Source organism: Histomonas meleagridis (genome assembly GCF_020186115.1).
Source record: "Histomonas meleagridis strain 2922-C6/04-10x chromosome Unknown contig_118, whole genome shotgun sequence".
In the NCBI taxonomy this organism is placed as follows: domain Eukaryota; phylum Parabasalia; order Tritrichomonadida; family Dientamoebidae; genus Histomonas; species Histomonas meleagridis.
In genome coordinates, this window is record NW_027150758.1 from 62,296 (window position 1) to 75,949 (window position 13,654).

A 13,654-nucleotide genomic window follows, 5' to 3' on the forward strand; every position below is an offset into this window, starting at 1 on the left:
AGATCCAGATACATCGTTCTATCAATATAATTCAGAATACATGATTAAAGTTATTCAAGAAATGGAACCTAAAGAAACATTAAATTATATCATACAAATAATCAATGAAATTAAATCAATACAAACACCTGCATCAGTCCAATTTATTATATATTTATCAACAATTTGTATTCAATCTATAATACCACAATTTTTTTATGATCAAAATATCAAAGAATTTTTCATGGAAATTCTTTTTGTTGGTTTAAATTGTATTAGTGATCAATTTATATTTTCACAAACGATTGAATTTCTGAATGAAATAATTAGTTCTATACCAATAATCTTAATACCACATTATAATGAGTTAATAACTATTTGTATGAAAGATCAACAACTTTATTCATCATTAGATTTAATGATAATTCGAATTCGAAAGATACCAAATGAATTAGAAAAAATAATAACATTTTTTGTTAATGTTTTTTATTCAACATCAGATTTTAATGCATTAAAATGTATTTCATCATTATTATCTATATCGAATATTATTGATGAAAGTTTATATTCGAAAATTATAATTCCTGAATTTGAAGCCAAATTATTTTATGATTTATCACAAGATACACTTGATTTATTACGTTCATTAATTAAAGTATCACCAAATGTAGTCAAAACAAAATTACCATTTTATTTACCTATTTTATTATCTAATAAGAACAATGATTTAATTATTATGTATATCATTGATACACTTATTATATTTTTGAAATATTATTATAATGAAATGGTACAATTCTTACCACAAATTATTATGTATATAATGGAAATCGAAACGAAAGAAATACCAGAAAAAGAAGATCAAAAAACAATATTTTTCCAAATGAAGTCACATTTATATCTTATAGTTTCATGGATATATTTATTATATGATCAAATGGGTAATGAAGCAATACTCTTTTTAAATCGGCAAATTGAAATTGGTTCTGATGATACAAATTTATGTTTAAAAGTTATTATATCGAAACTTAATAACTTTGATCAATATTTACAAAATGATTTATTATTCATTCGATGTATTCCAACAATTATCGAATATTGGGGATTCGGCAATTCATTACAAAGTATTATAATGAAAATATCAGATAATATTAATTGCCTTGAAAGTATTGAAGCATTAATATCGATTGTAAAGATTTTAGGGAATTCGTTTACACAATTTTGTAATGTTTTTATTGATAAATTAATACAATTATTCGAATCTGAAAAAGATTCATTAAATAAATTCGTTGGAGAAATAATTTATTTATTAACTTTAATTGCAATTAATTGTAATAATGATTTACTACAAAATATTTTACCAATAATTTATCAATGGAAAAATATTAATATATATGAAATATTAATTTGTACTTTTAAATCATTAAAATTAATTATCGACTTTAATTATGATATAATACCTCAAAATGAAATACAAAGTTTCGGTCAAATAGTTACAAATATAATTGTTAATAATAATTGTTATCCTAATGATTTAGTGAATGTTAGTATCATATTATATATCTCTTTGTTTAAAGATATTCGTCAAATTGATCCCAATTTCCTGAATTTGATGCTTTCGAATATCGATTTACAAGACGAAAATATTATATTCGATATTATAAACGTGGCAATTGTTTTATACGAATTCGATCAATTTAAATTATTGGCGTTTAATGTTATAATTAATTGTATAACTGCATGCGACACTGTTTGGAATAGAATTCAACAAAAAGAGAAAATTATAGAAATAATACGAGCTCAAAATGAAGAGAAAATATTTCATTGCGTTGGATATAACGAATATAAAATGTCTTTAATCGTTAGAAGAATATCAAATTAAATTATAAATATAAAATATATAAATATTTCATAATTTTAGTTATAAAACTGATTTTTTTTTATTTTTGGAAAAAGATATTTCAACGTTTTCTTTTTAACAGTGAAAAGTTTTTATAGAACGGGTGACAAAAAAATTGGCCCCACAGATCTCTTAGCAATTTTAAATTTATGATCTAAAGCCACAGGAAAAACTCCCGTCCGTGTGAAAAAACCCCGTCCAAAATTACGGTTAAAGAGTTTGATTGAAAATTTTGATTTTCAAATGAAAATTGACTAAAACTTCTAAGTTTTTCAATTGATTGTTTATTTTCGATGATGAATGCTGGAAAAAAGTCTCAATTGAAAGGGCCACATGGAACAGCTGATATTTATCCGGAGATGGTAAAGAGCCGTGCAATAGGCAATTTCTTGAACGGTCTTCTTGAAACCCATGAGTGGTCAAATGCAAAATCAGAAAGGAAACAGGTTCTATTTGCTCTTGAATCTTGCAGAGAAAATGGTTTTTCAGTGAGCCAATATGAACTTGCGAGATTCTTCGGAATCGAAAGAACCACTGTCCAATATCATATTGAGCATCCTCTCTCTAATTTCGAGAATATCCAAAGGCCAGGTGGTAGACCCGCTATTCATGATGAGAATGTGAGACTTCAGTTGATTGATTGGATAGAAGAAACACTCAAGCTCAGATACCCAGCAACTTACCAAAAAATATAAGAGTTTATTGAAGATAAGTTCGGTAAGCACCTATCCATGGACACAATCAGGCACATGGTTTACTCTATGGATAAGTTGAAGGTTGTTACCGGGACTCCAATGGAAAGTGAAAGAATCTTCAGTGATCCTAAAAAAATAGATCAGTATTTTGAAGAACTTGAAACCTCGCTGGAATTCGGTATTCCTCCTGAGTTCATCATCAACATTGATAAATCAGGATACCAAGAATGGGCTGACGCATAAAAATTTCCAGTGCATCGTTCCTATTGATTATCCAAACATAGCTGTAAGAATCCCCAGGGATAGGACATCAAAAAGAGCGACAATGTTGGGTGGGATTTGTGCTGATGGATCTACCATCAAGCCTATGATTGTTCTCTGGCGTGAAACAATCGAAAAGGAACTACTTGATCATGGTTACACTCCAGATAAGGTTCACATTGGGAGGTTTGACACAGGCTAAATTAATCAAAAATTATTCTTGCAATGGGCCAAGCAATCTTTTATCCCAGAAATGAGAGCGAAAAGAACATGGTTCCATTACAATGGAACAATTCTTCTTATAATGTATGGTTTCGGTGTACATGATTTTGATCAGTTTCGGGAAATTCTTTCATCCTCTACTATTTGCACCCCACAGTAGCGAACACACACACACACAGCGCTATGTGAGCTTCGTGCTACGCACTCGCTCCCACTCGCGCTACATAAACTAAAGGATGAACGGTGTAAACGCGATTGATTTTCATAAATCGGTTGGTTTTGATTGAAAGTAATTAAATATATTTAAATTCATGATGACATTTATTTTTTAAATGTGTGAGGCATGACAAACTAACTAACTAACTAACTAACTAAAAAAGTTATTAGCTAAAGGAAATTCGGAAAAGCTGAATGAGTTTCTCCATTTTAGTGATTTGACGTGAATATTGCATGTTTACTGGAGCTGATGATGATAACGGATGAGTTGTCGTAATGCTATGTGGAAAGTTGTTATTAACTGAGGTTGTGAATGTAAAAAGTACCTTTTAATTTTCAAAGGTGATTTTTTAACCCTTTTTTTGAACCCTCAACGAAACGGAGAAAATAAGCATTTTTTGAAGGATTTAACGCAAAAGTTGACGGTTGATATATCAGTAAGAATTTGTTGTTAATCCTATGTGGATTTTAGTGTTTGGAGCTTAAAGTTGTTATTAACTGAGGTTTTGAATGTAAAAAGTACCTTTTAATTTTCAAAGGTGATTTTTTAACCCTTTTTTTGAACCCTCAACGAATCGGAGAAAATAAGCATTTTTTGAAGGATTTAACGCAAAAAGAATATGACAAAAAAATAAATTATTTAAACTAAGTTTTATAATAATCCGTAAAGTTTCATGAATTTTTTATTTTGTAAAATCATCCGAAAAATGTTAATTTACTTCGTTTCGTTGAGGGTTGAAAAAATGGGTTCATTTTTTAATTTTTCAACCCTCAAAAATTTTGTGTCACTTTTGGTGTCACTTTTTGTGTAAATTTTCATATCACATGTCTGTGTCACTTTTATATAAACATTTCACATAACATTTCTGTTTTTCATTTTCACATGTCGTTTCCGAAAAATCATTTCATATCACATGTCTTTTCATTTCATATCACATGTCAGTTGATGAAAAATTAACGTTCTTGATAAAATCCGTTTACGAAAAATTAACTGACGGAGAAAATGACGGTTGATGAATTCGAACAACCGCTGAAAAAGTGAATTGTGAAAAATATACTTTTTTTAACGGTTTTCAAAAAAATTTTCTTAACGGTTTTCTGTTTGATTTTTGGTATAAATTAACGGACGGAGAAAATGACGGTTGATGAATTTTAACGGTTGAAGTTGTTGTAAAAAATATTTTGAATTATCATTTAATTTAGTGGCAAATGTAAAATTTTTTGAATTGTCATTTAATTTGGTGGCAAAACGATTAATAATTGAATAGGTACTGAAAATATTGGCGGGAAATGTATTTGAATGAGGTGTGAAAAAGTTTTTAAAAGTATTGAAATCTTAAAAAAAATCTGACACGCGTTTCTCGACACAGGAGCATTTTTTTTTCAATGTTGTAAAAAGTAAAGTATTGAATTATTTTACAATGAAAAAAATTTTGGTGGTAATTGAACGTTAAGGATTAGAAATTGGCGGGCAGTAATGAGATTTGAATGAGTACTGAAAACAAGATTTGAATGATACTATCAATTAGTGTCAAACGTAAAATTTTTTGAATTGTCATTGAATTTAGTGGCAAATGTAAAAAATATTTGATGACGAATTTTATGACGGTGTTTATGACGAAGGATAAAGTGAACGTTAAGGATGAGTGTTAGAGTCGAACGTTAAGGGAAAATGAAATGTTATGTGAAATACTGGGAAGAGCAAAAAAAATGTTCGAAAATTAAATTCAATGGTGATGGGAATCGAACTTGAGGCGTTGATAAAAAACGCACTGTACGGGAATCGAACGTAAGGCGTTCATTGAAAAAGTGAAAAACTGACATTGAAATTTTAAAATAAATTTATCTCGTTATATGATAGTTATTTTTACATGATTTACATATCAAACGATTTCTTATTGTTTGTATTTTCCGGAAAAGTTATTTTTTCTTCTTCAAACTCTTTTGAAATTGCTATATTTTGATTACCAATATATGCATTTAATGATATAATTCTATTATCGATTTCTTCACGTTTCTCAACAAGTTCGTTTGTGATCTTCTTGACAATATCATTTCTGGCTTTCATAAATCTATTATTTAATTCTGCAGGAGCAATATTTACAAGTTTCTTTTCATTTGTTTTAGTAAGAATGTTATCGGTAAACTTTAAATTTACTGATTCAAGAAGTTTTAAATTCTTATCATAAAATTTAACGCCGACAAGAATATTATTATGAAGTATAGGTTTATTTGTTGGTTTGTCTATCTTCACTGTTGTATTATGATTATATTTAAAATCAACAGCGGCGTAATTTATTTTATATTCTGATATTAAATAATCTTGGAATGAATCCATTTATTAACGGTAAAAAATTTATTTTTATAAATAAAAAATAATGCGAAAAAATAATTCGGAGAATATAGATAAAAAATTTGATGAGATAGAAGAATTGTTTGATAAATTAGAAAAACAGAACAAAGAAATTTTAGAAAATGCTAAGATAAAACCCATTCATGAAAAATTTTTATTTGCTCAAAACGGAATAACTGCTTTTATAGCGCCGATGGGTTCAGGCAAATCATATCTTTACGTTAAACTCGGAGCGAAACAAGAAGTATTATTTAACGAACCGTTTTTTGAATTAATAACTATTTGTAGTACATCCTCAAAATTTGATGAAACAGTAAATACTTATAAAGAAGCAATAAAGAAAACGAAACTTGTTGCAATCAAAGATACTGATTTGTTAGACTGGATTAATAAATATACATTTCTGAAAAGTTAGCGAAATATCAATGGAAAACTTATCCGCATAGATGTTTGTTGATATTAGATGATTTTGCTAATCATCCTTTGCTGAGGAGTAAAGAAACGGAGATGTCAAGATTATTGAAAAAACTCAGACACTTTAACATTAACGTTATCATTTGCGTACAAACAACAAAAAGTATACCAAAAGATATAAAAAGAACTTTATCAGATATTGTATTATTTAATGGAATTGGAAGTGAAGACTTTTTTGATTTGTTGAAGGAATCACCAGCGAGTGTTTTTGACGCAAAAGCTTTATGGAAAGAATATAGCAAAATGAAAGACCCACACGCAACCTTCAGTATTCACATCAAAGCACGAAGAGTAATTATAAATCAAAAAATAAAAGAATCTTAAGATTCGGAACGGCTCTCTGAGCCTGAGCTCCTTCGGAGCGAAACAATGTTTCATAAAAATTATTTTTGATTTTGAATTTCACCGACAAATAAATCTTCATCCTGTATGCCTTGAACAGAAATTGTTATATACATTGGATTCAGTAAATGTACTTCGTGAAGGTTTGCGTCAACGAGTGTCAACTGTATATGTGACAAATCATTAGAATTTATGTCAATTTCAAAATCAGCGTTTGATACAATAATCGGAAAATTTGCCGAAAAAGAGTTATTGATTCTAAGAACGATTTTTGAAATGTTAATGGTTTCGTTTAAATTTCTATAAGAACTTTTTCCAACATTCGACAAAAGATATAATACTGGAGTTGATAAAGTATTTCCGACTGATTCAGCGAATATTTCAAAGGATCCTTTGGGATCCCCGGCGCCAGAGCGCCATGTATCTGTACCATTAAATGTTGATGGTATAGGAAGAATTTGTGAGTATAATCCTGATATTTGAATTATATTATATGAAGCATTATTTATTGTAAAGGCATTTGAAGAAGTAAATACAATTCTTCCTGCTTCGTCGACTTCAGACGTAACGCCTGATTCTTGAATAAGTGAATTCAACAGTAATATAAACGTTTGAGAGTTTAAGTCAGTGTAATCATTATTGAAATAGTATTTTTTACCGTTAATCTGTATAAAATCATCTTTCTCAATAACAACAATAGAACATTTAGTCGTTAACGATGTTACAATCATTTTTGCTTGACGTGTTGGCGGTGACGGTAAGTTTACGTCAATTCTATTGTAATGTTCAGCGTCGTAGGAAGAAATTGTATAATCAATTACTGCATTATACATTTTATATATTGTAAAAATTTATGAATAACATATATAAAAAATTCAAGGGTTAAAAAATCACAAAAAGTTAACCTTTCAGTAACTCGAGCAAACATGCAATATTCATGTCAAATCATTCGAAAAACGCTAATTTACCGAACCTAGTGAGGTTCGAGCCCTGGCGAGACTCGGATTCGTTGAGGGTTCAAAAAAAGGGTTAAAAAATCACCTTTGAAAATTAAAAGGTACTTTTTACATTCAAAACCTCAGTTAATAACAACTTTAAGCTCCAAACACTAAAATCCACATAGGATTAACATTAAATTCTTTCCGATAAATCAACCGTCAACTTTTGCGTTAAAGCCTTCAAAAAATGCTCATTTTCTCCGTTTCGTTGAGGGTTCATTTTTTTATTTTTTTAACCCTCAAAAATTTAATATACTTTTTGACATACTTTTTTAACATTTTAATTTATGTAAAATGTTTTTTATTGGTGTTTGGATGTGTGTTATTGGAACCATTTACGTTTTAAATTCAATCGTAAATACAATGATAAAAATATATGTTGTATTTAACGAAGAGGAAGGAGATAAAAAAGAAATTTCTGAAGATATTAAAAGGTCACTTTACTCTTAAAGTACGACAGTTTTTCTGTAATTATAAAGAAATACTAATTGAATAATAAACCTGCAATATTTCGGATAAATATTATTTTTACCGTTTGTTGTAAATCTAATGTTAAATGTTGAGCCATCAGTTGGCGCGTTATATAATACAGTAGGTTTTTCATAAAAATCACCTTTGATGCCAATGAATCGTCTCTTCGAATCACTAAATGAAGCATGAAATTCTAAATACTCTCTGTTCCAAACATTATTAAAAGTCATTACTTCCTTTTGAGTTGACAAATAACTTATACTTTCTGACGTTACATCTTGATTTAAGAATTTCAAAAAACTTTCTAAATTAGATGTAGTACTTCCTGAATCAACAATCGCGAATTTTGCGACAAGATTTTGGCTTTCATCCGAGCCTACATAAGTACAAGCAAAATATAAATTGCCTGAGTCTTCGTATTCATAAGATAATCTATAACTCGCAAATGAATTATTAAAACTATTACAAATTGACGTTAAAATTTCAAATAAAGTATTTTGCGCCATAACTTGAATTTTAATGATACGTGGATTAGGTGAAGAACCACTGACGCTTTCAGGTTTAGTTACTTCAAACTGTAATGAGAAAACGTGAGCGGTCGGCGTTATATCTAATCTTCTTATGCCAATAGCTTTATTCTGTGACGGAGACTCTAACCAACGTTGAGGATAACGGAAAGTATAACCATTTTGAGGATTTAATACTTCATACTTATCTAAATCAAGATTTGTATAATTTTCTTCAATCGGTAACTGAGACGCAGTTGTTGTAAATTGATTTTCAGTTTTATACATTTTTATCTTATTAAAAATGTCAAATTCACAGTTTGAAAAAATTGAAAATATAGTTAGAGCATTAATGAATAAAAACAGTGTTGTTTACAGTAATCATTCAAAAACATCTGATACATTATCAAATGGTATATGTACATTACAGATAAATAGTTATGACAAATCATTTGTTTTCACTTACGGAAGAAATCATGTTGTAATATCACCGTTAGATAATAGTATAAAAAATTTAAAGTATATCAATAATAATATTAAAGTTGATGATATACTTACTGGAGAAAATATAATGAAAAATGCATATATAATTGAAATGTTCGGTAATATAAATAGAGTATTGGATTTATATAAACAATTCGTAAAAATCAATGAAGATAGTAATAATGTTTCAATTACAAATTTAATTATTGATACCATTAATGGTTATTCAACAGATGATTTTGCATTAAAAAAATCATACACATGAAATAATTGATAATGATTTAGCTATTAATGGTAGTCTTGTCGCAAATTCCATTAATGGATATTATATTTCAAACAGTATTGGCGGAGGTTCTAATTCAACAGTAAATATTCCATCAATCGCGACTATTAAATCAGATGGAGTCATGGAAGTCGGTGAGTATATTGATTTTCATTATAGAGATGATTATAATAAAGATAATACGTGGAGAATTAGAGCAATAACCGATACATTAAGTTTTCAAGCAAAAAGGTGGACGTACTAATTAGTTTTAATAATAACGGTAATATAACAGTAAATAGTATTAATGGTATTTCTACAAATGATATATCACTAACGACGCATAATCACGACGACAAATACTCTCCGTTAAATCATATTCATAGTGATTATCTAACTAATGCTAACTTAGAAAGTATTAATCATAAATTAACAGGAATATATTATAATGAAGAAACAATTATCAATGAAGAAGAAGAAGAAGATATTACTGAAAAATATACTTTAATAAATCAAGATCTTATAGTTAATGGTACGATTAATGATATTAACACAGAAGAAATAGCTTTAGTTCGAGACGGAATTTTATCTACCGGAGACGTTATATCATTTGAAAACGGAGTCAGTATATCAACTTATGATAATACTACTGATGAAGGAATTACTGAAAATAATTTATTAATAAATTTTCCTAATGGTAATAGTATCATGTTAGAGGATAGTGGACATACTTATGGTATAATTAATAATGATGGAGAATTAAAAACAGAATACTATTTAACAAAACAAATGATCATTGATGATGAAGACATACAAGAAATTTTAATGGGACCTCCAGGAGAAGACGGTGAATCCACATATAAAGAAAGTTTTGTTGATAGTATATTTGATATAATAGATACATTTTTTTACAGCTGCTGATACAGCATATACTATAGCTCAAATTGTAAGTCAAATAAAAAATTTTGGGTGGGCAGGATTTTTATATAATAGTTTTGGGATTAATGTTATGAAGTCAAAAGGTTATTTACCGTTACCATCATTGAAATCAGTAGTTTTTGATGAATATGATATATCGACAGGTGGAATGTTGGAAGATTTAGAAGTTCCAAACGCTGAAGATATTGACCAAGAATTTAATGAATATAATTATTTAATAAATCTATTCCCAGAAATGAATATTATATTTAAAAATTTGAAGTATTATTATAAAGATGTTTCTAAAGGTCAAAGAACAAATGAATTAGGTCTTTTATTAGTCGATTGTCAGATATATAAACGTTTCGTTAATCATAAACATGATAATTATTTAATAGCTGCTGATTTAAATAATTATACAGGAATAACTTATCATAAAGATTTATTAGAAACTAATGAAGAGGAGGAAGAAATATATGAAATCTACACGTCAATTAATCAAGATTTAAAGGTTAATGGATCGCTGATCTCCGATAGCTTTTAGCTGTCGCGGTAATGTTGAATGTACAACAATTAATGGTATTGATTTAGATGAATTATCTGTTATCAGTAATGATATATTTAATATTAACAATAAATTAACAGGTATTACTTTTAATAAAGATTATGTCGAAACAAATGAAGAAGAAGATATATATGAAATTTACACGTCAATTAATCAAGATTTAAAAAATAAATGGTAATATAGAATGTACAACTATTAATGGTATTGATACCAATAACTTTTCTTTTAACAAATCATACTCTACAATCAATATTTAACTAATGATAATTTAACTGATATAAATAAGGCTTTAACAGGAATATCATATAATGAATATGGCGATTGGACTAAGATTGAACAAGATTTATTAGTAGGTAATGATATTTCATGTAGAATATTGACAGCAAGTCGTAATATCAATATTGATTGTAGTAAATATTCAGATGATACAAATATTTATAAAGGATTGTTTATTCATAGAACTAATGCAATGCCGGGTGATTCTATTAGAATGGAAATAGGTGTATTGCCTTATGGAGATGATTGTAGCGTAATAGAACATTACGTAGGTTCTGATGATAATATTGATACTTGTCTAAGATTCAAAGTTTGTGATGGCAATTATGTAAGTATATATAAAAATGGTAATATTAGTTGTAATAGTATTAATGGAATTGATACTAATAATATTTCATTAACAACACATAATCATGATGATAAATATTCTTTATTAAATCATAATCATACAGAATTTAATAATGCTATTACTATTAATGGTGAACTTATTATTAATAGTGATATATTTATTGATGGTAATATAAATTGTATTTCTATTAATAATATTTCTGTTGGTAACTTTTCATTAAAAAATCATACTCATGATACTATTGATAATGATTTAAATGTTAATGGTAATTTATATTGTGAAACAATTAATGGAAAAATACCTGAAGAATTCTCATTAAAATATCATAATCATGACGAAAGATACTCATTAACAACACATAATCATGATGATAAATACTCTTCGTTAAATCATACTCATAATGAATATTCATTAACAACACATAATCATAATGATAAATACTCTTCGTTAAATCATACACATGAAATAATTAATAATGATTTAGCTATTAATGGTAGTCTTGTCGCAAATTCCATTAACGGATATTATATTTCAAACAGTATTGGAGGAGGTTCTAATTCAACAGTAAATATTCCATCAATCGCGACTATTAAATCAGATGGTGTAATGGAAGTTGGACAATATATTGACTTTCATGATAATAATGATTTAAATAGTGATTATTCTTGGAGAATAAGAACTGCCGGCAATGTTATGTATTTCGGTAAACTTGATAATAATGATGGTGTTATTAGTTTCAATGGAATTGATGGTAATATAAATTGTATTTCTATTAATGATATACCTGTTGATAATTTTTCTTTAAATACACATACTCATAGTTATAATGATATTACTGATAAACCATCAACATTTACTCCATCATCTCATACTCATCAACCTGCTGATATTGTTCCTTATCAAAATTCTGTATTAAGAACAGGAAGATTTTTAGATTTCGTTTTTCATAATAATTCAACAGAAGCACCAGGTATTTATACTTGGAGAATAGCATCATATGAAAATGAATTAGGATTTTGGCATATATCAGATGATACAAAAAAAAAAAAGCTATTATATCAAGTAGTGGTGGAGGTCAGATTAATAAAACTATTGTGCATAATGCGCCGATAGACGAAACATTAACATTAAATGATTTTGATATTGGCTCTCCTGTATTTATAACAGGTAACGTATATAAATTAAATAATAATAATTATACTTCAGTTACTGATTCTACTAATTGTATTCCTAGTGTTAAATCATCAGGAACTTATAAAGAATTTATCGGAATTTGTACAGCAAAAACATAACTCTGGTGAAATTTTTCAAATAGGAGACACAATTAAACAAGACATATCGATTAATCAAGATACAATTGATTTTGCAACTCACGGAGATTATTATTTTAAAGTTACTGATTCATCAAAATATAATATTAGCGATACAGTGCTTTATGATGAAACTATATTAGATGACGAAACACCATTAACGGCAAAAATAAATAATATGATTATTGGAAAAGTCACCGCTATTATATCTGATTCTCTGTTAGCTGTATTCAGCTCTTAGAGCCTCAAGGCATTTTCTGCCATTTCGGCAATAATATCTCGAATTCTTTTTAATGATTCATTCACATAAATTAACACTTCATTTATTTTTTTATGTTGTTCTGCAATAATATTTTTATTCTTTTTACTTCTTTTATCCTTCGGTTCGTTAATTTCTAAATATTGTTTACAAATTTCTAATGGTGATTTTTCTATTAAATCATTTTCTACAATAAAAGTAATCAGTAACTGAATATAAAATTCATTTAAATTAATTTTTGCAGTTTCTATTTCTTCGTCAATGTTTTCATATATTTTATTTATATCAAAAAATCTTTCCATTTTATATAAAATAAAAAAATAAAAAAAATAAAAATTAACTTTAAAAAAAATAATGCTAATTTATAAAAAATTTATTTTTTTTAATTTCTATAAAAATGTTAATGAAAAATTCTTGTTCTGCTCTTGTTTCGGAAAATCAAACGTCTGCTTTATGCTTAACTAAATTAAATAATATAAAGATTGAAAATAAAATTAATGATTCAGTAAATGATTATTCAAATACTATTAAAGAATATAAAAATAAAATCTTAAATCATCAACTTCCCGTTGAAGTTAAATTAGAAAGAAATCAACAATATTTAGAACAAATTTTAGAATTTGCAAAATCAATTCCTGCTGTAAGTATTCCTGAATTAACACTTGATGTTTCAGTCAAAAGTTTTCCAAAAATTGAAATTGAAAAAAGTGATTCAACAGAAATAAAAGCGTTAATTAGAAAAATTAACAGAAAAACTCAAACCTTTTCTTGTAATCACTCAGCGCTCGAACGTAAAGCATTAACATATAATGCTG

At 27.6% G+C, this 13,654-nt stretch overlaps 1 protein-coding gene across 1 annotated transcript; it reads left to right on the plus strand.

Annotated features, from left to right (window-relative positions):
- Positions 1 to 2,172: 2,172 nt before the first annotated feature.
- On the plus strand, positions 2,173 to 2,574 carry GO595_000847 (uncharacterized protein; the record flags this gene model as incomplete). Its single annotated transcript, XM_067922057.1, has 1 exon — positions 2,173 to 2,574. One exon carries the CDS (start codon positions 2,173 to 2,175, stop codon positions 2,572 to 2,574), a length of 402 nt encoding a protein of 133 aa, XP_067778790.1.
- Positions 2,575 to 13,654: the final 11,080 nt, after the last annotated feature.